This window comes from Simochromis diagramma, unplaced genomic scaffold (genome assembly GCF_900408965.1).
Source record: "Simochromis diagramma unplaced genomic scaffold, fSimDia1.1 OVJJ01000334.1, whole genome shotgun sequence".
Taxonomy (NCBI): Eukaryota; Metazoa; Chordata; class Actinopteri; order Cichliformes; family Cichlidae; genus Simochromis; species Simochromis diagramma.
The window spans coordinates 1,252,704-1,280,647 of NW_024386764.1; the positions used below are offsets into that span (position 1 = coordinate 1,252,704).

Sequence of the window (27,944 nt, forward strand, 5' to 3'; positions counted from 1 at the left end):
ATAAAATCAATCTGAAGAACAGCATGTCCTGATTTATTGTCGGAAAATCTTCCCCAGGCCACCGAAACCCAACGTTCATCCTCTCCAGGTTGGTTTTCCACTGGTTGACGTTGATTCGACACTAACGGCTTTCATTAACCACTTTTTTTCTGCCAAAAAGGAGATGCAAGAAAACTCGGTAAATGGACTGGTTCTCATAGAGCGCTTTTCTACTCTTCTGAGCACTCAAAGCGCTTTACACAACTTGTGCATTCACCCATTCACATTGTTCTAGGTGCTTTTCTAAGTAACATTCATACTCCGATGAACGCATCGGAGAGCAATTTGGGGTTAATACCTTGCCCAAGGATATTTGGCATGCAGACTAGGGGAAGCCAGGAATCGAACCACCAACCTTCCGATCAGTAGATGACCTGCTGTACCGCCTGAGCTACAGCCACCCGAAAGCAGAGTACATGCAAGTAGGGAAGATGTGCAGCAAATGTCACATAGGATTCAAACCTGTGCCACTAGATCTCACAGCAGCTGCTCTTCCCATTGAGCCAAACCAGCTCTGGTTGGTTCAGTAGAATACCTGAATAATTAAAACACTTTGTCTTTATTGGGCTGTTGCATGGCAGCTATCAAAGTAAATGTGGTTACCACAGAATGAATATGAAACACCTGCTCTTACGTTTTCAGGCCTCAGCTAAATAATGAGCAAATAGAAAAGCCCATTCCTGAAAAAGAAAAGAAATCTCTTCAGTTTGTGTTATTTCTGTTTGCTCAGATTAGCATCAGATTAGCATCAGATTAGCATCAGGCATGCATTAGAAAACAAATGAACTGTAGCAGCTACATGCACTTCCTCCCATGACCACAGGAGGTTGTTTCCACAAACAGTGACGTGTTAGTCAGAAATCGACCACCGTTATTGCTTTTCAGCTGAGGTTGGCTTTATTTTAATCCGTGGCAGCAGATGGACTTCAAAGCTGTGTTTAGTCTGCTTTAGGATCCTGTTGTCTGTTACATGCTCATTTTGTTCTTCTTCTTCACTGGCTTTTGCTTTTGCAGTTAACACTGTGGTTTATTGACGTTTCTCCTCCAAAGCGTGAAGCTTGACTCTGGAAGGTCTCTGATTTTATAAAAGGTTAAACGATTCTAATTAGTCGAAAGTGCAAAGTGCTGACACCGAGTTGCAGAGCTTTCCTCTGCCTGCTGTGCCGGGTTGATACTTTAATACTTCTGCTTGCTGCTTTAACACTTTTCTCTCCCTGTTTTTCAGTATTTTCCTTTTCTGTTCTCTCTGTGTGAATTCCATTAATATTAGCAGAGCCTCATCTCCTCATTTTTATTGAAGTTAAATTTGTATTCATTTACACCTTCCTGTGAAGCTGACCAAGCATTCCAGAGGAATCTTCTTAAGCCTATTTTGATATGCAGCAAAGTAGAAAGTGTGTGTGCTCTAAACCCAGCTCCCAGCATCCTCTTGGGGCTCCATATGACAAGCTTTGATGTGGATAACCTGCAAGGATAGCCAGTGACCTTCAAGTATCCTTGCAGCCTCTCCAGGCTGGTAGCTACCTCGTCAGGTCAAACTTTGAAGTGGTCCAACTGATGAAGAGAAATGACCGTGGATAGGCCTTACCACACGTCTTCATCTACATCTGCTGCTGGACATGTGGGCACCATTTAAAATAAACGTAACCCCATGCAACAGTTATTGCAATTTTATTTAAATCAGGGAGGCTCGTTGAGATTAAAGTCTTTCACAGAGATGGGAACATGAAGCATTTGCCAGAACAAAGCAGACGGGAAAAAAACGGCACAATAAAGACATGTTCTCCTGTCCCTCAGCATTACAGTCGAGTGGTTTGATGCACCAGTTTCTACAGTGTTGGCTGTTGGCTCAGGAGTGGCAGCAGCAGAAGGCGGTCTGAAGATTAAACACATTGGTTTGGGTTTAGACCTCATTCACAATCACCTGACGACCTCTGGCTGCTAGTGGAAAATGTGTGTTGCTGCTGTTGCAAAGCTAAATGTGGCTGCTGCACTGAAAACCTTCTTGTGGTTTCTCTGGTTGCGTGTAGATTTGTGCAGTATTGGACAAAGGAAGTGGAGAATGTCAAAGTAAAAGTTGTGATTTTGAGGGTAAACAGCCTCTATTCCTATTTTGTGTCACACGTTTCAGTGTCACTGCTCCTCTGTGAGTAGTTGATGAATGTTTGCAGACATGCAAACTACAGGTGATGACAGAAGCATGCAGGTAATCATAGAAAACATTTTCGGTGCTACGTGTAGTTTCTTATACCTCTTTGCCTAAAGTGTCACCTAGCGACTCCCAGCAAATCTTAATCGACTGGTCAAGGTTATTCATTTTCCCTCTGACCGGTGTTTGCCAGGAGATCACAGACCAGTCTCTCAGCCTGTGTGACGAGAGAGTGAAACACTAAAAGCTTACAAAAACACTAGAAAATAGTCTGTTGGGGTTTTCGCTCTAAAAACGAATTGGTTCGTTTTATGAAAATATGGTGGTGTGTGTTAAAATGCGCCCAAACACAGCAGTGAAACCTCCAAAAACGATGTTGGGAGTGACAGCATCACACCCCTCCCCCAAAGCCTCACCAAATCACCAGTGCATTTGCCAAAAATGACTCGCATGAATCACACATAAACAATTCTAACAAAAAGGAAAATAAAAGGAAACAAATTTCTCACTTATTCTTCTTCCCATCACGAAGCAGTGCCAACAAGTGAATCACATGAAGGCACAAAGAAACAGCAACAAGCTTTTCAGTGAATAATATTCACACTGACAGCGTACCACAGTGAGCAGTGTGAGAAAAAACAGACACTGTGACACTTATCAGGTGTATCTGAACACACAACAAGTCTGTTTGCACTTGTTGAAGGTGAAATCATGCTTCGCAAATCTTTCAGCCGCCAAAAAGTTACTGTGGAAATAGTAAAGGGTACAAAGTAAGGCAGAGATACTCAGCTTCTGAGGAACAGATGCTAATACAGTCTCATGAAGACGTGGTTTAATAGTAGCCTACCTATTGAGACGCACAAAATCAAACATTCCACTTTCTAAATGTAATTTGTGTTCTCTCATTTGTTTTCAGTGCCTGGAGCTCCTCCCAGGAAGGTGGAGGTAGAGGCCCTGAACTCTACTGCCCTCAGGGTGAGCTGGAAGCCCCCGCTGTCCGTGAAGCAGCATGGGCAGATCAGAGGATACCAGCTGGTTTACTCCAGGCTAGAGAGCGGGGAGCCCCACGGCCAGCCGGTCATCCTGGATGTTAACCTCCCTGAAGCCCAGGTATTCTCACATGGTGTCATTCAGGTTGATGTGACTGGGTGAGACAATGAGTGAGAGCTGAAGACGGGGGAGTTTGGTTCAGATCCCCGAAGTTTATTTGACACAAGTTATTGTTTTAAGGCAGGAAACAATTTTTTGGTCTTTAAACTATTGACTGAAGCAATACACCCATCAGTAACAGGAGGTCGTTTTTTTCACATGCTCTACCTTTGCACAACCAACCGGCTAATAGACACGAGGTGCACGTTTCAGAGTCCGTAATCATCAGAAGCAATTAAGCTGTGAGACTAATATGTATGTGCATGTGAATGTGTTAATAATGTTTTTAAATGTTTCCCCGTTATTACTTTATGTTGGCTTGAAAAAAACATCTCCCTCTGCTGGTGCTTCAGATTACTGCGACTTACTGCATCCATGTCCATCTCACGCTTTGCAGAGGCGGAGCGTGAAATGGACACGGTGGACCAGCGTGTGGGTTGCACGTTTTGCCCTCTCATGGCCATTAGACAGAAAACATGTTTAAGTCGTTTCTTTAGTGGCTGAACTTTTAAAGAGCTGGAAACTAAGTAAATCTGCAGAACTGCAAAGCTCTAAAACAGCAGAAGAATATAATGAAATATAGGAGCTATTATTAAAAAAGAAATAAATACTGAAAACTTTTTAATACAATCCAAATGATTTTGAAAGATTTTTAATCATAAATGTTGATTAAAAATGTTTATGAAGCAGGAAGTTTATAAACATAATTTGTGCAAATTATTATTTTAATCTTCTCCTTGAAAAGAAAAAGGATAAACAGGTTACAGCTGTGTGTGGTCTGCAGCCTGCTGTGATGAAAAAGCATCAGATCCCAACATTGGAGCATTTCTAAAATAAGAATGTGCATCCAGTACCTCATCCTGTACCTCCCTTTGTTCCATTAGAATAATTGGATTCGATGTTTCTTTTTTCAGTTTATTTTTATTCCCGTCTCCAGTGGAAAAAAAATAACCCCAAATATTAATAATTATTTGGCATCTGACATATTAGATCATCTGTAGAACCAAACATGTGCTTCTTCATATTTTTAATTAGTGTAATATTAAGGAATTTACTTTTCTCTAACCAGAAGCCTCGGTGATGATGATGATGATGAGGATGAGGAGGAGGAGGAGGAGGAGGCATTTCAGCTGCAGAAAGTCTTTGTTGTGGTAACACTACATGACTTGGTGCTTAGCGAGCTCGACTTTACATAATTCTTTACATAAAGACTGAAATTTATTTACCTTGAAAACACTTTTTCCAAAACATGAAGACAAGTTTTTGTCTTTTTACATTATTTGTACTTAAATAACTTGAACATGAGCAAACATGTGTGTGCACGTGCGTCTCAAATGACGGCATGAACACACATAAGAAGAAAAAGGATAAGAGCAACACCTCCAAAAGATGCATCACAGAATATCTAAGAAAGCCGACTGCTCGAACAACTGGCATGAAATCACTGCACCAAAGACTGAGAGCAGGTCACAGGGTGGATGTTTAAAAGCTCTCGCTGAGGAGGCGCTGCTCAGTTCCTCTCCTCTCGGCTTGTTTTGTTCTCCTGGAGGAGCGTCTCACCTGATTTCCTTTATACGCAGCATTCCTGTCTTATCTGTGTAAGGCAGGAGGCCTGATAAAGGGCCCGCATCTCACAGCCCATCTGCAACCTCTCTTTTAACACACACACACACACACACACACACACACACACACACACACACACACTTCTCTTTAAGGAACTGTCTTCAAGCCTCATCTGTGATAAGTTTAGTCTCTCCCCCTGGCATCAGTGATGCTGATGAGAATCAACACACGGTGTGTGGAGTGACCCTCCGCACCACACACACACACACACACACACACACACACAGTCAGGGGCATAACTCGCTGCGACCCTTCATTTGGACTTTTGTGTGCCATTTCTTGTTGTTTTTTACCAACTTTCTAAGAAGTCAGTCTATTGTGTTGCATCATAACAACAGCTCAAGCTATTCTGAGTGAAATACAGAGGGTTATTTCAAGTTCGGTTTAAATATAATAAATTATATAAACCTTAATAACCTTTTAACAACCAGGTTTCCAGCAAACATTTCTATGCTGAATAACCGCGAGCACTCGCTGACCATTTCTCCTTCTTTGTGTCAAGAGAAAGTTTGTGTATAAGAGTTGTTTTATATTTGACCAAAATGAAATTTTAAAAGTTCTCAATCAAGAGAAGAGTGAGAAAACAACAACGTATGGTCACTATGAACACAAAGACACTTTCTTACAGTTCAGAATTTTTAGCAGAAAGAGCAGCAGATACATTTAAAGTCTTTTTATTTGTTTAACAAAACAAAATAGTCGATACTTGTCTGTGTGCATGAAAAACTTCATTGCAAAAGTCTGATACATATTAATGCTTTGTTTCTAAGATACAATCCAGATGCACTGTAACATGAAAGTCGTACATCGAAGCTGTATTGAAACTGTCCACTCAGCCACTGGACTGAGCCATTCTGTAGTGCTGTTAGAAATCTCACTCCACATATGAAGTGTCGTCACAAGTGATTGCGTACACTAGATGACCACACCACACCATTGTGTGTCAATAAAGTGTATCCCCTCCACCCGCTGTGCTCATCTCAGCTGCAAAGTTAACACTGCTGTTATTTAACCAGTTGCTGTGCGTTTGTTATAATGTCAAATATTTCGATTTGACATTCTGTTGCCTCGGCTCACCACACCACCGGCTGCCACAGAGCACTACGGTGTCCAAAACAAACAAGCCCAACAGCTAAAGAGTAGTCTGCAGAAGCCGTCGTCTCTCTGCCCGAGCGGCAAGAATTCAGAGACTAAAATGTGTTCAAAAGAAAAGATTATGTGGAACTGATACATAATAGCACAGGGGGATGGATGAACGGACTTTGGGTATCACTGGGTCGCATTTCTGAGAGACTGACTGAAACAGACAAAAGAGAGCTGGAAAGGTTGAGTAGTTATGCAGAAAGCTGCCCCTGCAGCATAAATCACTGCTCCGTGTGTTGATTTCTGATAAACATCCACGGACGTGTTACTCAGCCGCTGCTATAATTTAAATATGGCAATAACAACACATATTTTCAGATGACATCTCCTGGATGACTTTCACTGTGGTGCAGTTGGTTGCTCACAGAAAGCTGGCCCTTCAGCGTGCATTTCTGATGTAGTACACTGCCCAGCAGAGAGTTTATGACTGTATCGACATCACACTCTCTATGATGAATGGATTTCTTCTCTGTTGTGCTGCGAGTTACTTCAGCGGGCTGAGATTTCTGTGCCAGCAGAACCAGCTCCATCCCAGCTGCTTCAGTACAGCTGGATTTACAGCCCATGTGTCCTTGTCCTTGGACACCAGTCCTCAGTGCTGCTGACGAGGTGACACAGTCTGTTAACAGTTTACATCTGTGACTTCAGTAAGCAGAAACTAAACAGCAGTGTTTTTGAAAGTCTCCGAGCTCGGCTGTGAGTGCTGAGCTGTGTGTTGTCTCCAGCGAAGCAGCCTTAAATCCCTCAGTTGTTCCACTGAGGCTCGGCCTGCCAACAGTCAGTACAGACGACTATTTTGTCACAAAAAAGACCTTACTGACAAAATAAGTTCAGTCATGCCAAATTATGGCAGCTTAGAGGCAGGACCAAAGCCTTAATTGGCTGCTCATTCCCTGTCCTGGCCTTCTGAAGCCTCTGCTGTTTGCTTTAGACTCAACTCCCTCCATCTCTGTTGCTGTTCTGCTGGCAGGCTCACGGCTTTTAAGATCTCAGTGAGGCGTATTTTTGGATGGCTGAAGAACGCTTGAAGGAGCCTCTTATCCCTCTCAGCACTGATGGCTGTGAAGCGTGAGCATCGGCTGATTTGATAAGACATGGCAACCTCTCTGTGGCTCATCTCTGCATGTTGTACTCAGAGAAAACAAACCCAGACTCAACCAAAGACAATGTTTTTGTTTTCACCATCTGCCTTCACGGTCACATGAAGTATAAGCATCCAGTGTCTTTCACACAAGCGTTAGTGTGCCATCAAGCGACCCGTGTGAAATTAGACCATTTAAAACAATTTACATTAAGTCTAAATAGATGGCTGCATTACCTAGTGACAGGCAGACAGCTGATTTCAGACATATTGATTAATTAATTCTATTGTTTGATATGTTCTAAGGATTCCTGAAACAATGCATGAGGTTGTTCCTCTTAAAGGCAGACAAAGCCCACTTCATGGGTTGAAGGTGAAGGTGCAAACACTTGGCAACAGCGGAAAGCAAGAACTCCCTTTTAACAGGAAGTGCAAGGACCAGACTCGGGGAGAGGCTCCTCTGCCTCGAGCAGTTGGGGCTAATGGGAGGAAGACAGGACAACAAAGAGACCGTGGAAGACAGCCAGAGACTAACAATAACTGATGATTGAATGCAGTGTGATGTGTGATCACATAGTGACTGAAAAAAGCTGATTTAAGAAGAAAACCAGTAGCCCAGGCCTTTGACAGTATTACTACAGTTACCTGAGTATATACCTTCATCTGCAGACGATCAGATCAAAATTAAGAAATGAAGCATGACAGACACAGAAGTGGAAAAAAGAAATCAAACTAAAACTATTGAGGTAAGTTAAAAATGGATTACACACATTAGTTTCCTCAGCATCACAGACTTCTATACAACCAGAGGACGGCCCCTCGGTGCCTGTTCAAACAAATGCAACTGTGTTTGTCAAACCAGGAAATCCGGTCGGTCTTTCATACTGTCAGTGTTCAAAACATAAATACAGGTCAATAAAAACAACCAGGGGACACGTTTTCTCAGTAAACATTAAGTTTAAACGTTAGTTGCAACACCAATAAATCCCAATATTTGTATGCAGCTAATCAGATTTGTGCACTTCTGCAAACTCATTAGCACGCGAGGACGTGACGTCAGCTAGAATGTGCAGCTTTGCAGAGAACGTGGGAGGAGATGTTTCCAGAGTTCTTATCAGTCATCACTTCACTTTCCCTCACCATCTCATCTGTCTTTGTCAGTCTATTGGTTGCCATCACTGCAAATTAGAAGGAGCGCTAAAGAAAGGCGAGAGGACAGTTTAGGTGATAATAATAAGATAAGATGGAAATTTAATGACCCCCTTGGGAAACTGGCAGAAAGAATGGAGCTATTTTTTCTTTAAAAGGCTGCGTTGGGTCCTTGTAGCCTGCTGTGAACAGCGTCCCACCTCCTCCAGCCACCATTCAACAACTAAATGGCAACTTCATTTATCTGTCTGCACTGTGAGCTCCAACCAAACTCTGATGTATCGTCGCACTGACGGTTAGTCAGCGCGGTTTGATGAGACTGACGGGATCGGGCTTTGTGAAGTGACCCCAACTGAAACGATGGCGTGGGAGTCTGTCTTCATCCCACAGTATTGTGACAAACACTTTGTTCATTATAGCAGAAAGAGCACTTAAACATGGTCTTTTAATTGCAGTCTCCTTTGACCATGTTGACATGTTGAAGTGCATAGAGTGAAATTTGATTTATAGTTCTGTGTGGAGTATCCACAGTGGAGTATCCACAGTGCTTTAATTAATGTGATTAGCAGCACCTGTGTTTACCAACCATTTCATGTCAAAACGTCTGCTTTGAAAAAAGGTCTGAAACAAGCTTGATTAATGGAGGTCTTACCCTGCAGTTATCAGGACCCAAAGGATCCACTGCCAACATCCTGGTGTCAGACACCCGGGGACAGTTGGCAGGACGCTATTATATTATTATCAGACACAACATTAAACCCTCCTGTTGTAGCCACAGTATTACTCGGGTGGTGTTGACGTTGTGGTTGGACAGTACCAGTCAAATATTGGCCTTATAAGCAAAAGGAACCAGAAACTTTTGTTAATCACATGTTTTAACTTCTAATGGCTGCATCAAACATCCTTCATGTTTCTTTAAGCCTTTGAGCAAGATATGCATTTCCACAGCATTATTCTGTCAGGGCAAAACAGATTCCTCCAGTGGGAGAGCCAGTACACACTGCAGTGATCATCACATCTAACTTGGAAATACCTTTGGAAATGTTGTTGCTTCTTGCAGGAGAAAAGCTTATCTGGGCTGCCTGCAATCAGTGTAACTGGTTTTCAGCAGACTGACAGGTACATTAGAGGATGAAGCTGACTCTTCTACCTTTCCAGATTGTGCTGCTGGCTAACAGTACCATAGTTAGCAAGCAATGGCACTTTTATTTTTCTCCATTTTACAAGATGCAATGAAGCGGACAGCGCGGGGAAAAAGAATTTGACTGATCTTGGAAGACCTTTTGATTCCCAGTTTGAGCTGTTGAGCTGTTGAACTGTTCGCTGACACCTGTCAAAATAACTGATCATCTAATAAACACACTGCACAGCTGCTCCCTTTAGGCGTGTTGTGAGAAATGTAACTTAATCATATACAAATGCAGCAGAGTATGATGAGGTTACATTTCCACAGGGATATTATGTAAAGGAATTTTTAATATAATTCCTTTTTTTATTGCAGCGATCTTGTTCTATTAATCATTTCCATCAGAGTTCGATGATCATCACAGATGCATTTCACCTTTCTTTGCTTTTTTTCCTTCTTTTCTTTTTTTTGATGGTAATGTTTACTTTTTATAGCAAATGTTGATTTACAGTGAAATGAAATGTAAGTGGAATGAAATAACATCAGACAAGACTTTTAATAAACCACTGGGTAGCACACTTCACAGCCTCCTATAAGATGCCTCCTTATCTGTAAGTGTGATCATTTCACTCTGGTGTGAGGGCTGATGCAAACACATGAGAGCATTAACGGCGTTGTGTGTTAAAGATATTAATATGGTTTTATGTTATTACTGGGAAACAGTCTCACATACATTAATAATGTCAGTCAGTCTTTATATTAACACTCTCAGATTAAATGACTTTGATATGTTCAAAAATAGATGTGACTACAAAGAACACGCCTCTGGTTCTGTTTACAGCACAGTGAATGTTTGCTTGTGAAAATGATTGAGATGATCCAACTTGTCAGATGGTTGAACAGCTTCAGAAGCTCTGCGCTCACATTTCTGTCATCAGCTGTCTGACAGTTTCGGGGTTTGGCCCAGTTGTGGCCCACACCTGCTGCTTTCTGTTGGCTCTGTTTCACCTTGATTGATGATGTTGGCTCAAGGTGAGTCTGGCTTCTTCAGTCTGACTCCAGGGCCACATGATATGGGACGGATGTCAGATGTGTTGTGACCCAGTTCATTTGGGTCTTTTCTGGCCCCCAGAACACCTGTAACTGAGCCCAAAGTGCCAAAACTAGTAGGCGGGGCCCAGATGTGCCTGCTGTCTGGTGTGTTTGTAGGTGTGTTAGTGTTTTAGCCACTTGCTGTCTTTTTTTAGTAACAGCGTTCTTTGTGTATCCCCGGCTTTTTTTGCTTCCTCCGGTTTTCTTACATGTGGTTTTATAGAGATTCTTTCTCGTCTCTGCTTTTGCTTGTAGATTACTTTTACAGTTTGAGTTTATTTACTTACTTTTGAGGAGTGAACTGGTTCCTTGTGTTTTTATGTGTCACTAAAATGAATGATTTGTGGTTTGAGGGACACTTTTTTCCCTTTTGTGTCCTGAAACTAGGTCCTCAACCTGACTATAACATAACAGGATGTGACAAAGCAAGCAGTAGTTCCACTTCTCTCACTTTCACCTGTCACATATGCAGCTGAATGCCATCCAGTAGAAGCTGTCCTATATATTATCACTATATTTAAACCCAAGCAGGTCTCTCACCTCTCTGTGACAAGCAACTATTCACGACACTGCAAGTGGGGCTGTGGCTGGAACAGCTATAAAATCATTTGCTGTTGAGTGAGGATGCCAGCATGCTGTGTATGTCTGCTGTAATACTCGGCTGCCTGCCTCTGTTTTACTCAAGTACCTGCAAGCCTGAATATCACAGCTGTGAAGAGGCGTGCACAGATTATTGTGACATGTAGAGATTAAGATACTCCCATTAAAACCCTCAAAGGAAGCAGGCACAGAATTTATGTTATAAAGACTAAAGAAGACTCAAAAAATGATACTCGGTGTATCTAGGTAGACTCATCACCACTGTCCTTTTTTCAAACCCGTGTCTAAGGATTCTGATTATTTCAGAGAGAAGAAAGCGTCTCCACCCGTAGACCAGCAAGGCGCTTTAAAATATAGTATAGCTGTGAAACCAGCCATCATGAGTTCACTGACAGAGCCAGTGATATATCACGGCGTAGAATACAGTAATGCATCAGTTACTGTATGAAAAAATGAGAGCTACTCTATGCTGAGGCCACTTCGAGCTGCTTTATTTAATGGATGTTGCTGTGATTTAGAGCTCGGGTTGCACTCTGGCCAGGGAATGGATGTAATTTTCACCCCATCGTTAACAGCTTACATTGTTTATGATATCGGCTTTTATTTATTTCTTCTAAGAAGCTGAGGAAGCGAAGCTCTTTGTCCTTTATTTTTGGGTACTCAGCAGGTTGTTCAGCACAATGCCCAGTTCCTCTGAATCAAGTTGTTGAAGCAGACATTCACATGTGAAATGTCATTAATGTCCCGATGGCCTTCGTGAGCCAGCAATCTTTTTCATCCATGTGTCTTTCTGTCCATGTGTAGCCGTCTGTGCTGTCGGGGTAGCAGGCTAAACAGAGATGCCCAGCCTTCCTCATCACAGCATTATTTTTAGGGAGTATCAAGCTAACTCAGAGACATCATCTCTAGAGTCTCCCCAGTGGGACATACCCAAACGGCTTGTGTAGGAGTCAGCTTTTTTAATAAGGTTTAATTAAAATTTGTAGGTCAGTACCCATGGCTTTCACAAGGGAATCCAAAAGTGCATTCTGAAAAATAGCAAATTGTTTTCCACTCTGTACATGAACTCAGGTTTTGAATCAAAAGGAAATCAGGATTTGTTTGTGATACTTTTTGGAGAATATCAAGAAAAAAAAACCCACAAGTAACAATTTTGTTAAATCCTTCCTGCAGCTCTCTGTTATACACAGAGAGTTTTGTTTTTCTCTCCTGGTCCTTCGATGATCCAGCTTCTCTTTAGTGGTTGCTATGAGTTTTAAAGATGTGCAAAGCCAAAAGGTTAGAGGGTTGGTGGTGGGATCTTGCTCAAAGCTTTGTGTTCTACACTTGGATTCGGTTTGTTTGTTTTCTCCTCTCAGCATCTAGTTTCATTTCCATGTGACAATCAGACTTAAGCATTTACTTTGTTAGCTGTAGGAACAGATTGTGATTTAAATGCAACCTTACAAATTCACTTTGTAAGGTTTAGGCACTAAAATGATTTATAACTCATGGTTAGGATTTAAACAGACCTTTTTACAACAGCACTCACATTAGATGATACTTTATGAGGTAGGTGTAACACATGATGACTCCTGTTCTATCTAATATACTATCTGTGGTTAGCTGACAATTAGAAACGTTAGGAAAGCAAAAAACATACATATCTAAGATGTGTTAGTCAGTTAGTGACTTGGCTCTGTTGTGGGAACTTCACAAGCAGCAGCAAGACTCCCACACAGCAAAGAGCAGCATGTGACAATAAGGCTACGTTCACTCTGCAGGTCTTGAAGCTCAATTCCAATTTTTTGATCAAATCCGATTTTTTTGTCTGCTCGTTCACACGACAAATAAAATGCGACAGCAAACGCGCTCTAGTGTGAACGCTCAAAGCGGCCGTGTGCGCAAAAGAAGACGTCACACACAACGCGCTCTTAATCTCTTAAACAGACCAACAGTATTGTTTGACTGATGGCCCTTAATATAAAGACTTTACGTTTCCCAATTTTGCTTTAAGTTATAAAGTTATTGTGTTATTTACATTTGGCCTAATAATGATCCTTATTGCTGTTTCAGAGGAGCGCTGCTTCAAAGGATAGCTGCAGATTTCTGTCAGAATCTGCAGATTATACAGTACAAAGAAAATGTTCACGTTTCTCCAACGTTGTCTTCCCAACAGTTTCACTGACATCAGGATGGCCAGGAAGCGTTCGCGATGTCTTCTCCGGCGCTGATAATTGGCGTCTGTCTTGTGTCGGTGACGTTAAAGATGGATTTAATGCGACATGACCATCAAACAGCAGTCGCTTTCTAAAACATTGGATTCAGCACCACATACGAAAGTGACCCAGATCGGATTTGAAAATATCGGATTTGTGCCGTTCACACTGTCACACCATGATCGGATATGGGTCGCACAGGGTCAAAAAAATCGGATTTGATGCGCTTTCGCCTGCAGTGTGAACGTAGCCTAAGAGACCTCATGGAAACGAGGGGCTGGAGTGCAGGTGTGTTGCAAATCGACTTGCAGGTAAAACCTGAAACAGCTTAAATAGACTTAAACTGGATGTGGAGAAAGAAATCAGCAGAGCGGTCAGCTGATGTGGTCTGGATCTAAGATATTGCTCTGCTGGGTCTTTTGGCAGAGTTTATCCAAATGCATAATAAAATGGAGAGAACAGGAGAAAACGGATGCCAGAAGAAGATTGAAAACATAAATAACCAGTGAGCTCACAGATGACCTCGAACCAGCTGCAACAAAACTTCTTGCACCTCTTGATTTAAAAAAAGAGGTGTGTCTTCTGTGACACGATTTTTCCAGCCTGGACAGGTGAGGTTCACAGTGAAATGGCTAAAAGATAGAGAAGGGACTTGTTTTTGTTCTGACCAATATATTAATGTCACCAAACTTTAAAAACACGTGTTTCCTTAGTAACAGTTTACTACACTCAGATAAACAGGGAAATATTAAAATACTTGAAGTATTATAATTTCAGGACCATGGACAGCGCACAGCATTTTCATCACGATCTCATGGACTGTGATGTAACACATGACTGTTTGTAGTGGTGGACCTGCACAAATTCAGCTGCATGCACTTTGACAGTAAGTGGGCTATAGATCATAGATGCACCCACGCGCACATCTCCCCGATGAAATCTGCAATTTCTTTTATTGATTAATTTGTCTCAAAACAAAGATAGCTTAGAAAAACTGTGGTGATGTCAACACCACCAGAGTGTAGAAGGTTTTTTAAGTTTAAACCTTTGTCAGTCAGGCACATTTGGTTTGTTTTATGCCTTGAAAGGGTGCAAGTTGTCTTAATGCAACAATGCTGGAGGTTTACAGTCCTACACTGAGCCTGTTTTCATTAGAGCAACCCTTTCTGCCAGACTGCCACTGTAGGCCTACATCTCACATGTAAGACCTATATTTATATGCTTGTCTGATTACAATTAAGAAGCTGCCCCTATCCTGTTAATAAATTATTCTTAGCTTGAACTTAATTGCAAGGCTCAACGGGAAGATTGAGCATGTCATATTTAAATGAACTGTGTTTAGAAAACAGCACAACGCTCAGAAAACAACCATAAAACGAACCACACCTATCAGCACAATATGTGGGTTATATTCACATATTGTGTGTTTTGGTAAATCTGGCCTGATGCCCAGTTGGATGTCCAGCATCTGCTGGTCCGTCTGGAGCTTGAAGGATCTCATTGCTCCCTTTGGGATTGAAGGGATTTCCATCAAGTCCATGTTCTCAGTCTTTGTCCATATGTGTTCCATCAGTATGCTCATCAGTTCCTCTGATTAACTCAAAGTCACATGTTTTTATTGAAGAAACTTGTGTTCAGTTGTGAATATTGAATATAAGGATGTCAAATCTAACGATTAAGCGAGTGGCCTATTGGCCCGGCACTGGGTTAAGTTTGTTTTAGATTCACAGGTAAGACATGCTGTATAGTGTGTAGAAAGCAAACTCTTTAAAAACAGTTGAAAGTTCAGAATTTTACAGGTCAGCACTGCTATTGCTGATTGGTGATGTTTTCTTTAAGGCTTAAGGATCGAATCGCACAACTGTTGACTGTGTATGCTCGGCTGTCAGCAGTGACGTTATTCTGCTTTTCATAAATGATTAATGAAGAAGAAAACACAGACAGACCACCCAAAAACAGAATGTGCAGGTGAAATGTAATCTAACTTTACATCAAATTCTAATCTTGACTTTATCCTTTCTGTCTCCTCATCAGCGTCTCCATCTACACGTTTTCATCTCTGTCTCTGCTCTGAGCACAACCTCGGGGAAAAGCTATGACATCTAAAGTGTAGATGAGTCTTTTTTTATGGCGCAGAATACTAAGCATGAGTAGATGCCAGCAATACAAGACATAAAATTATTTAAATCCTTCTCCCTATTGTCTGTCTCATAGCTTATGTTTATGGTGCCCGCATTGTTCAGATGGAATAACAATGCGGTTTTACTGCTGATACAGTTGGTTCAGGCTATGGATGTAGTGCTGCAGGTTTTTGAATTTTTTCAAGCAACATCTAGTTTCCATCCCCATGGTGTCGTTTAGTTGGTTCTTGTGCAGATTCATCAGTTATTGACCATGAAACACAATCCAGTGGCACAAAAAACACAAGCGGGAGATTTTTCTATTTTCTATTCCTTTCAATTCAACACAAAATGCTTCAAAAATAATAATAATTCTAATACTAGTAACAGTGTGAGTGAAAATTTGAGGCTCAGTTGAGTTCAGCACATTTGTGGCTAGAGACTTGTCAATGGCATAAAGTTGTTTTTTTCATACACTTTGTCGCTTCAGTTTTTAACTTAGTTTTTTTAGCTCTCAGCAATAAAAAGCTGACGGGGGTCCTGCTGGGCAGCAGGTGGCCGGGCGGGTGGCATAGAGACCCAAGTTTGTTAATGTGGTGACACAGGAGTTTGATGTGTGTATCTACTCGGAGGCTGAGAGGGAGCACGGCAGTATTTTCTTTTTTGTTGTTGTTGTTTCTGTGATAAAATGAAGAACAGTCACAGTGATTTCATAAGTGTTAAAATGTTCTATTGGCAAATAATAAAAAATTACCTGGGCTATGGTGCCACTGCCAACACGTTTGTCCATCACTGCACACAAGCTTCAGACGTAAACATCCATGTTTTCATGTCACAGTGTTACAACAGAAAGAACTTCTTGTCATGTTTTAAAGACCTCCTAGTTTCACAGAGCTCTTTGCTCTCAGACCGCAACGTTTCCAGATTTTTAGTCAAATCTGGTTGTGATGTAAAACTAGAAAAACATTTATAGTAACTTTCTAGAAACTCTGGATGACTGTTAAAATAGTCATTTGAAATAGACATTAAAAATGGAAAAATCCGAAACGTCTGTGGTAACTAACACGAGAACAATCTGCGATTAACAAAATCACAAGTAATGGAAATATTCAGTTTTGAATGAACATTTAGGGGATCTATAAGTAGGTTTTTGTTTGCAGCTGTTTCGAGAAGTCTTTCCTCTGAGTTCTATGTAAACCTGCAACAGAATCTACAGCTGTCTACTTGATCTGTTTACTAAAGTGTGCATGGATGCATTCCCATAACTTCTTTATCAAAATGGTCAATAGCCCCTTTGTTAAAAAAATGTAAAAATATTACCTGCCTCTAGATTTACTATCAGATGTACATAATGCATAATGGCAAGTGATTTTGTTCTATGGGTGCGTCTGATATTAAAATGAAACTGACCTGGTTTTAAATGATCCATAACATTGATGAAGAACCATCAATGTTAAGTAAACGATGGCTGAAAAAAGCTTTGCATATCTTAGTTATTTTTCTGAATACATCTATATCTGTAAAATCCAGGAAAAACCATAGTAACTCACTAGAAATGGATTATTTCATTAAATTTATGTTTCTTTTTGGAAAAGCACCATAAATATTCATCTAGGCAACAAAGACAACAATGAATGAAATCAGGCACTTAATAGAGCAAACCTAGAGCACGCCTCAGTGTGTGATTCACATCCCCAAGTTGAGGAAACTGGGTTTATCTGGCAGGTGAGTCAGCGGCTCTGAATGTGCTGCCTGAGCGAATCGAGCTCTTTGCAAGCAAACACGAGTTTTCGTTATCGCCCTTCTTCTTAAATTGGAGCCCCTCATGAGCCTGGGCCAGACTCCCCTCATGAGTCGGCACTACAGAGGAGAGCACTCATTATTCACACGTTACCTCCATTTCCACATGAAGTTTAAAGTGGCACCTGTTCCTCCTCCAGTCCCTGATCACTGTAGTGTTCCTGCTGATCTGAACAAACATTCTGCTCTTCTGGCTGCTCTCCCTGTTTTTCATCAGTGGACTCATGAAGACTCAGCGGACTGCGTGAGTAGTCACAGTGTGTGTTGTGTGGACAGGGGTTATGGCGAGTGTGTTTTCTGTCACAGCATCCCATGATCTCTGTGTGGGTACTAACACAATTATTTTTCCACCTACCTTTGTCTTCAGTTAGCAGTCTAAAGAAGAAGAAGCCTGATGGCACTCGGCAGCTACAAAACCAAGTAGTAACATTTTCTCAGTTATACCTGATGTAAGCAAGATATCTTAGATCTCTGCTTTTCAGTTTAGTTAATTAAGGTGTTCGAGTGATCGCAATACATTTTTATATAATGCCAATGCAAGGCTGTATATTTATTGCACAGATATCAGTATGTTGTAGAATTGCACAACAGATGCAGACAGCATTTTGCTAATTAGGCTAATAGGTTTAATTCAACCCAACCTCGTACGGCCATATTAGAGGACTCCAAATCTAAACCATATATAGTGTCAATGTAGTGAAAAGTGTAGGGTTAGTGAAAGTGACCAAAGGTCACGCGTGAATATTGAAAAAACAAACAAATTTTAAATTTCTTATCCACAAGAGGGAAAACCAATCTAACAAGAGTCTGAGAACTGCTTTTGTTCATAATTTAAAACAAATGATCACAAATGTGTAACGATTTAAAATTTGAGACTATTTTCAAATCTTAATTTAATTTAATAAGTTGACAGCTTTTCGGGTCAGACAGGAGACTGGCAGACGGTGGCGTAAACCTTCACAGCCTTTACAGATGTGTTGGTGAAAACCAGGGTGGCACCTGTGGCAGCTGCTCACAGTGTGTGTTTGTATGTGTGTGCGTGCACGTACATGTTTGGTGTGGGTGTCTTTTTGGTGTGTTTCTTGAATCACAGCCTCCCAGTCTTTGAAGGAATGCAGTTGTAAATACTCTGTTGACTTTATTCTGCAAGTAAAGTCGGGCTCGTGGTTTCACTGTTGGTTTTCTGAGCCAGCAAAGGAATCTCTGTTTAGCTGACATACTGTTACTGAACACACACAATATTCTAGACTCTGCAGCAGTAATTGTCAAACAAGTGCTCAGTGTCTCCTGTTGCCTCACATCACATTGTTATTTTATTGAATGTGGAATCTGTGTAACGCAGACGTCTGCTTTATGCTACCTTCCATCCAATAAAGAGTGTCTGCTTATTTATTCTACTTGAATGCAGCTGCTGTTGGTTTATTCTGCAATCCAAATCCACAGAGACATCAGTGCATACTGCTTTTGTTTGTGAGCATGAAAAGTACAGTGCTTCCCTTCCAGCTCTCTGCTCCATTCCTTCTCTGCAGTGCCCATCACAATAGTGCTGTAAGTCTGTGCACCGGTGCAGCAGAACACACAGTCCCATAGTTCAAGAGTAAACTAGATGTTTGTGTCTACCTGTAGTGCAAAGCACGGGGCTTATTGATGAAGGATTACAGGGAGTTGGGGCTCAGTTTGTACTGCTGTAAATGGATTTTTTTTTACATATTTTGTTCTGTGGTATGTGCTCTGTGGGCTATGTGTTCACGCTTTGACCTCACTTACAATCTGTGTAAGATTGTCTTATTTGCACTAGGCAGACACATCAAATCAGTGCATACACAACACGCTGCTGTTTTGTGGCTCCTATTGCGTCATTTCTCATGCAAGAAGCGAGGTCATCAACATTTGTGCATCTATTCTTGTCCAAACCTGTTAGAAGCTGAGACAGAGAGAAATTTAAAGACCGTTTGCAGGTAACTGATTTTTGCAATTTGAAAAATCATGTAGAATTGTTTTTATAAATTACAAAGGTCTGATACTAGACAATACTAGAGACTAGAATCAGCAGACACTGTTTCTGCAATAGCTGCTGTCTGAAATAAATATTTTCAGCCTCTTGTGGTTAGTTTGGGAAAGTGGAAAATGCGTTTTGATTGCATTCTCAGTCGTGCACCTTGCCTGTGCTCTGGTGACTCACTGTAAATGACTGTAGGCACAGTCAGACGTATTGCATCTGTGCTCTGACTAAACAGTGACATCACTTATTCTTCACAGCGTTGATGCTTCCTTTCATAATATTACATCATATTGATGAGCTAACAGCTTGTTAGTGAGTTTCTAATGAAGTAGAATTAATGGAAAATAAACTGAAGGAAGTTCTTCAAAAGCAGGCTCGGTGTAACCCGGCATTGAGCAACATTTTAGATTCTTTTAGATCCTTTTTGGGACAAAACTAATTTAGGTTTCAACTTCATTGCTACTGTTCACTATTAAGTACTTATTAAATACTCAGTTATTACAGTGGAGCTCTCCACAAGCACAGACTGCAAAGGAAAATAAAGTTCACATTTAAGAACACGCCGGCTGCTCTCTGTGGACCTGTACATTATTGATGACATACATTTATTAATAACAGGGTGAAAACAACAGTCGGTGGTTCTGCTTCTTTTTCTTTGTGGTTATGTGTTTGTATTGTTTCTTTGTTTTTTTTACCTTTATAAAATGTGGTTCTTGGATTTAAACGAAAAGCCATGACTGCATGCGCTTGTGGAAACAGTGCATTGGTTGCTTAGTGTTACCTGCCAGCATGTACTTACTTCTCTGCTAATACTTTACAGGTAAACTCAAATTAAAAACAATTTCAAGCATATCAGAATTATGAACAGTCAACAGAATATGCAGAAAGAACCACTGCAAATCTAAAATATGTATTCAATTTCATTTTAATTCAGTTCAACTTTATTTGTATAGTAAAAGCCTACAATAATAACTATGCAGTAGGGCCAGGCAGCACTTTTGTGTAATACCAATGTCTACCACATGTTGGCGCTTCAAGTCACTGTAAGCTTTGTTTTGTAGGAATCAACACATTTTTATTTACAATATCAGAGGGAAAAAGCAGCTGTTGAGGAAATGTTGGGAGGATTAAAAAGAAAACTATAGCAGCACATTTCTAAACATATTTAACTACCAAATGGTAAAATGCCACCGAGTGATGAAAGCTCTGGTTCAGAGCTTCACAGAGTAATTACAAAATGTACTTTTAAGACTATCGTGCCTTTAAGCCAGCTTTCTTCTTGATTGGCCCTCATAAATAGAAGCTTTGACCAGAATGAGGGACCGTCGGGTCACAGCTGTGCGTCTGAGATGAGAGATATGATGTCCTCTCTGCTGACATCACACAGAGCCAAACCGTGTTAAACTGTGAAGACGAGTCATTCAGATGACCCTGCCATCCATAGTTCTGCACAGTGGAAAGAGCCACTCGCCACATCTGCCCCTGAGAGGCCCTGTCCACGGGGGAACACTCATTTCAGACCCATCCTTCCAATTTCTGTTGTAATGAAGAGCAAAGCTGAAACACTCATTAAATTTTTCATAGCGCATGAGTTTTCCCTTTAACTGGATTGAAACCAAAAAAGAAGTCTCTAAAACGTTTTAATTATTTCGACTTCATATTTTATTTATTCAGTAAGCTGTGCCTGTTTTATTTAAATGGGTCAGTTATTTCGAGGAACGACTCCTTTCAAACTCTACACAATTAACCCAGAGTCGTTTCTCTAAGAGATTAAACCCCAACACGAACACCTTATAATGCTCCAGCAATAGAAATACTTTGTGCATTTACTGTTGAGCACAAGTTTCCCTCTGCAACGGTTCAATACGTCAGTCCAGCACAGGTGGCTAATGATAGTGGACGGATAAATGTGCTGAACTGGAGACAGAAAACTGTGGGTAATAAATAATGCAACCTACACAATACTTAAACGGAGAGTGGCCAGAAAGGCTATTGCTTAAAAGGGACTTTCATTCCCAGCTTCAAATTTTAGTTCTTGTGTCCGTCCGTCCCCCCCTAACCCTAAGCCCACATTCTTCTGTTTGGCTGCATAAGGTTTGAGCAGTAGAGCTTCTTGATGACCACATAAGAGATCTCTCTCTTTGACAACACACAGAAAAAAGACTAACAAAAAAAAAATAGTGTGAAACTGAGCAGGAAAAAGCAGTGTGAAGCCTGACCTTTTATCTCACAGCGATTACTTGTACAAATGTCCTTATTCGAAACTTTGGCCATGTCTAATGAGCATCCACTGCTAGAACAAAGAGGAATATGTCCAGTTTAAATTGGGTAAGGAAGCCCAGCCCTTGAACAAAGGTCTAGCTGTATGCTTCCAGAGCCATGGCTAACAAGCTTGCAGACTGTTAGCCCAGCTTCCCTAGCTGCCATCTAAAGCGTCAAATTGATCAAATTCCTAAATGTAACATGCTGACTGTGGGTGTTGTTGAAGGGTCTCCAGCATCCACTGAAATATCAGGCACAAGTGTCCTTCCCTCTTCATGTGAGGAAGAATCCGCGCAGTGTGCGAACTGCTAATGCGCTTTTGTAGTGGATTTGTTCCCAACATTAGTGGAATCTCCCCCACTGGTGATGGAGGTTGAAAAGACAAGGAGGTGGAGGACAGCAGCGTTTGATGTCTGACACACAGGAAGTCACTGCCGATTGATTGGCTCCCGTTAAAGCAGACGTTCCCCTCATAGGAGAGATGTCTCATGTCTTAATGTAAAGCGTATCATCTGTTCAGTCCCTGGGAATTCATCCCTGCAGACTCCTGCTCGCACTGCGTTTGAAAGACAGATGAAAGACCAATTTGATTTTTTTTTCTCCCCATTTCAAAAGCAAGAAAATCTCTGGCAACAAAAGTGGAAAGGAATAGCAGCAGATTAAAATAATGAGGCTTTTAGAGGACTTCAGTAGCTTCACATGAGTCGCATTTCTCTCTCATCTTTCACCTTCTTTGCCCTGCAGAGAACACAGGAAGGAGGGAAACATCTTAACTCTTTACGCCCCGGCTGAATTCAGTTTTGTACGTCTCTGCTCTTAAATTAGCAGAAGACAACCCTTTTAAATATCCAGTGGTAGATATTAAACTGCCTGCCACAGAATAATTAGAGTGGTGGTTGTTTCTGGAACACCCCCTTTTTCCTTTGGCAGCGCTTTGCTAATTTGCAGTGACATCTCCGTGGCTCAGCAGCCCCTGGGCTGTAGGCAGAGGCACGGTCATGATGGGCAAAATGGAACCCACTGGGCATTCTTTACTGGAACTATCAACCCCCGCACACACTCGCAGCTACACCACTTTCCCGCTGCCATTTTTCTCTCATCACACGCTCCTTCATCTCTGCAGCTCTGCTCCACTCAGCACTCAGGAGTAGAAAGCAATCCTCTGCTATCTGAGAAAAGTGGACCTTTTTCGTGCCTCTTAATGGACTCCCAGCAGTCGACAGGCCGTACATGTGGCTATATTAACGCGGCTGGACGAGCACGTTCGAACATGTACCCTAATGTGCATGGCAGAGATTCTCCTGAGACAAGTTTCTTTGAGAGGTCTTTATCATAAAACACATTTGAGTTTAATATTGCTGACAGTGACTGTTTTGTATACTTGGAGAGGCTTATGTTCTGTGGGTAGATTACTGGAAGGCATCAGATCCTCGTAAAACAAAGTGAGAGCTGTGTTCAGGTCCTTGGCACTAAGTCCTCCACATTTTCAGGGGATGTTTTCGTTGTCTGTGATTTGAACCACACGGTCGCACCCTTGCTTTTTGTAAATGATATGGTTTTGTTGGCTTTGACAGAAGGTGACCTTCTGTATGTGATGTGGGGCTTTGCACCTGATTGTGAAGCAGCTGGGATGAGCGTCAGCATCTTCAAGTCTGAGTATGGTGTGAGATGAACAGGCTGAGCAGTGCAGCATCAGCACTACATCCTATTTTTTCTGTTTTGAAATTTTCTGCAGTGTTCGTGTTACGTAGCGCACTTTTGTCAGACGCCACCTGTGTTTTGCTTTTATACGCAGGGTGTCTTTTGGCTTTGGCTCCTTGATGCAGTATCGGACACCAAGAAATAACGTTGTCGTATCAGATCGCTAGAAAGCCGGAGGTTGATGGTGGTTGATGGTCACTGAGTAATCAGCCAGGAGACCATCGCTTGTCCTTGTTGTTGTGCTCATTGACTACCTCGTTCTTTTATTGCTTTCACTCACTGGTTAGGTGGACCTACTAACAAAATGGTTTTATGTTCTAGTTTGAATTATCTAACTGGACAAACAGCAGGTATGTTTTCATTATCTTCTCATGACTCGTTTCTTCAAAGAGAAGATCAGGATTCTGGATTCAACGTCCATAAACTGCATCTGTGCAGTTACCAGTTAAAGAATTATAGAAATAAAAGAAAAACAGATAATCAAACGGGGAACAATCTCTGAAGAACCTTCGTTTCCAAAAGCCTTTTGTAGCACTCGGTGCTGATGTGGAGTGATGGTATACTGGAGTGTTGTGAACAGGTTGGTGTTTGGGTGGTGTGGAAATGTCAGAATACCTTGAGTGGTGGAAATGTGAAGCTGATGCATGTGTTGTGTGCTTCAGTTGCTCAGTGCACTAAATTTTCTGCCAATTGAACTGAAGCTGTTGTCTCAACTTGAATTTTGTTGCCCTTTCGTCTGTTTTTTCCATCCTCTCTTCATCTTTGTCTCCGTTTCTCTTCCTCCTCCTCTTTTCTTCCCCGTGTCTCTGTGCTGAGCAGGAGGCCTTAATAGCAGGTCTGCTCCCAGAAACAACCTATTCTGTGACTGTGGCTGCATATACTACCAAGGGTGACGGAGCTCGCAGCAAGGCCAAGGTGGCCACCACCACAGGAGCAGGTGTGTGTGTTGCATACAACTAATACAACAAATCTGAGGCCATATCTTGATCACATTCCTGCTTGTTTTCTAATATGTCTCCATTTAATACCTTTCAGGAGTTTTTTTTACAGTCCTGCGTAGTCTGATTTTTTCTGTTTGTCTGATAATATGAGCTAATGTTGGCTCCATTTTACGTTTAGCTCGGTATCATCCTGAAAGAGCTTCTTAAACGGTTTTGCAAATAGGCAAACAGCTGCATTCTTATATAAAAGATCTTGAAATCTTGCTTTTTGTCACAGAAACAGTAAAATTTCTAAACTTAAGTCACAACTTTGGGTGCTCACACTGTTGCTTTTGAGTTTTCCTCAAAATGTACTCTAGAATACTTGGCTGCCCCAAGTCAACACAAGTCAACACAAGTCAACACTCATTACATCCTCGATAGAACGGGCGGGGCAAGTACACACAGAGGCACTTGTAGCATACTCGACTTCTTTGAGTTGGAATTGACAGATGATATTTCACAAGAACAAAAGTAAACTGTAGTAAAAGTATACTGAGAAGCAGCTCTTGTTTTTTAAACCAGATGTGATTAGCAATGAGTCCAGTAGCACTGCACACAAAGCCACTCTGAAAAGCATCCCTTACTTTGTCTGTTTCACCATAATTTACACATTCTATGAACTCATCAGAAAAATGAACTTTGACTTCTTGTGGAGCCAGAAGAGTTGCCCCCTGCTGGTCATTAGGAACCCCGCCCCACACACACACACACACAAAAACACAGGTTTAAAGAGCTTTTTAGACTCAAAAGCTAGTCTGAATAACAGTCTTTGTTCTTCTGATAATAAAAAGTAGTGTGGCCTTTATGATAATCTCAAAAACAGGTCCTATACCTTCCAACCAACTAAGAAAATAAGCTAGATCATATCTAAATGTGTCTTTTAGTGCTGAATATTTACAAATGTTTCCTGCATCGCAGTTCCTGGAAAGCCCACTATGATGATCAGCACCACCATCGGGAACACCGCTCTAATCCAGTGGCAGCCCCCTAAAGAAATGGTTGGGGAGCACATGGGATACCAGCTGCAGTACAAGAGAGCAGAGGAGGAAGCTTTCACCATTAAACACTTCAAGAAGACAGATGATCATTTCACAGTCACCGGCCTCCACAAGGGTGCCGTGTACATCTTCAAACTGTGTGCCAAAAACAGAGCAGGGAACGGGGAGGAGTATGTAAAAGAGATCAGCACCCCTGAGGACATTCCCAGCAGCTACCCGCAAAATCTGAGCGTGGTCGGCCTTACTGCAACTTCCACCAAACTGGCCTGGGACCCGCCTCCTCTGGCTGAAAGAAATGGGAAGATTGTGAAGTATGTGGTGATGTACCGAGACATTAACAGCCCGAACAACAGCACCAACGTTACCGCAGATACACAGATGACCGTCTACGGTTTGCAGCCTGACACAACCTATGACATAAGAGTCCAAGCTTTCACCAGCAAGGGCGGAGGACCTATCAGCCCCAGCATCCAGAGCAGGACCATGTCCACCTCCATGCCAGGTGAGAACCACAGGCTTAGGTGCAGCTACTAAAAATCTCAGTGATCTCGACCTCAAGGTCAGAGCAAGTTTCTGAAAATCGCGTGAATGCAATAACTTGAGAACAAGATGAAACTGAAAGGAGGGTGAGGCTAGTCCCAGTATTATTTAGTTCTGTCCTCTACATAACTCAAAGAAATGTAGCAGAACTTCATCAGGGAAACAAATTATGTTCAGTTTCTACCCTTTTTTTATTCCTGGGTTTTACTAGAGTAACTTTGTAAGATTCAAAGTGAAAATTAAAACGAGTTTAGACAGTAAGTAGAGTCACAAGTGACTTTACTCCACTGACAACTTGGAGAGTTTTTATTTATTTAATAACCATTGCCTCTAGCTGGCATTTGCAAACTGCAGCCCTGTAGGATTCTACTCTAGAGATGTTAAACAAGGACTTTCTGGCCATATTTGATGCAGGAAGCAAGCAGCTAGTTCCTGTGGGTGTGTGTGAGTCTCACACTATTAAATCCACTTAGTTCACTGAGTTAGACCTCATTATAGCATACTATCTGAAAACAGTTAAAGATACACTTAAATCGTGCCTGTGTGTTATTTATTACAATGATCTTTTCATTGGAAACCTTTTGAGATGAAAACCTCATGAAGCTGGTTATGATATTGACACGAGTGTCACTAACGCACGCGAGGAATTTTAAATATGAAAAAAACTCGTTTATATTTATATCATTTATGTTTGTTTACAGTTTCCTACATAGTCCATGTGTGTCATGTCATCTTTGCTCACTGCTATGATAGTTATTTGATAATATTTGGATATGAGGTATAAGCCTGGATTCTGTTGGTGCATCATGTAGTTACCTGCTGATTAGCATAATTCACTAATTGGAGCACAAGCTTTCTTGACTGTTAGTACAATTACATGCACAGCAAGCAATATTGTTTTTCAGATAATTGCATTAAAATTCCAATTAAAGTTATCAAAACTGCAAGCTGGCATTAATCGAGCAGACATCTGTCAGCTGCACACATGTAAACGTTTTCATGCCACTGATAATGTACAGTTTAAGCCTTAATACAAATGAAACAAGTGAGTTGTATAAAAATGTATTGGCAGGCTTAAGTGGACATTAGAGAGAGTTTTTGGTCGTTTGTTATTGCCAAACACCTGTTTGTGCTTCTATAGAGTAAAATCATAAAAACTGTGCCGAGATCTATCTGGTAGTGTTCCCCTTAACTGTCTTGCTTTTCTTGCACCTCCTCATCAGCACTGAATCATCTCAGTCATATTCACAATCAAATTAACCACCTAATAATCATCCAGATCTTCCCTCAGTGTTTACCAAGAACTTTGGTGTGAAGGCTGTGACAAAGACCTCGGTCCTACTGACCTGGGAAGTGCCAGAAACATACAAATCTCAAGTGCCTGTCAAGGTAAGCTCAGCGCTCTCTTTCATGCAGGCAGAAAACTGGTTGTTTTGGGTAAAACAGAGAGCTGGATATTGGTGACAGACATCACAGTGATAATTATTACAGTAGTGCAAGGTGTAAATTAACCTCTATAACTCCATCCTGCTGTAGATTCTGTACAACCAGCAGAGTGTGGAGGTTCAAGGCAACCTGAAAAGGAAGCTGATCACACAGCTGCAGCCAGACACTGATTATTCGTTTGTGCTAATGAGCCGAGGGAATAGTGCTGGCGGCCTCCAGCAGCAGGTCTCCATCCGAACGGCTCCGGACCTTCTGACGGTGAAACCAGCTCGATACCATATAGATGTGGAGGAAGGTGGAAAAGTGACTATCAGCCTGCCGAAGGTCCCGGACGCAGCGGCTGTCAGGTCAGTGCTGACAGTTTGTCTGTTTTAACACTGACAGTTTCCGTGACTGCTCCTCCATTTCCTCATCTCAGTATTAGTGTGTTAGATACCGTCGTGTTGGTTTTTAGGCGCCAAGAGCGTTGAGTGTCAGGGTATTAGCCAGTCCTGTCAGCTGATCTGAGCCAGGTTCTATAGACCGTATGGGTACGTGTGAATCTCAGCAATGTCTTGTCCACTGCATCTATAGAGTTTGTGCCAGGCTATTTTCCCCAACATACACTCAGCGTATTAGCAGTTCAAACATCTTAAAAAGCCAGAAAATTCTGGCGTGTTTCACCAGCCATTACAGCCTCTCTTTATTAACTTCTTGTCATGTTTTACCCACTTCACAGCGAGCCAATTATCAGAAGCAGA

At 41.6% G+C, this 27,944-nt stretch overlaps 1 protein-coding gene and 1 long non-coding RNA gene across 16 annotated transcripts in view; one reads left to right on the forward strand and one right to left on the reverse strand.

Moving 5' to 3' along the window:
- The window catches only part of ptprfa (protein tyrosine phosphatase receptor type Fa), a 340,154-nt gene that overhangs the window by 237,019 nt on the left and 75,191 nt on the right, over positions 1 to 27,944 (forward strand). For 14 of the 15 annotated variants that reach the window (XM_040030501.1, XM_040030485.1, XM_040030531.1 and 11 more), the window contains 5 exons: positions 3,105 to 3,298; positions 24,057 to 24,174; positions 25,139 to 25,720; positions 27,038 to 27,147; positions 27,295 to 27,551. In XM_040030501.1, coding sequence (XP_039886435.1) covers positions 3,105 to 3,298; positions 24,057 to 24,174; positions 25,139 to 25,720; positions 27,038 to 27,147; positions 27,295 to 27,551 — 1,261 coding nt within the window. The remainder of the gene's footprint in view (positions 1 to 3,104; positions 3,299 to 24,056; positions 24,175 to 25,138; positions 25,721 to 27,037; positions 27,148 to 27,294; positions 27,552 to 27,944) is intronic. The other variant, XM_040030545.1, reaches the window with a different exon arrangement.
- Positions 37 to 27,888, reverse strand: LOC120732844. Its single transcript, XR_005695689.1, has 3 exons — positions 27,878 to 27,888; positions 24,831 to 24,833; positions 37 to 149 (listed from the first exon to the last, which is right to left on the reverse strand). It is a non-coding gene; the product is annotated as an uncharacterized LOC120732844 (long non-coding RNA).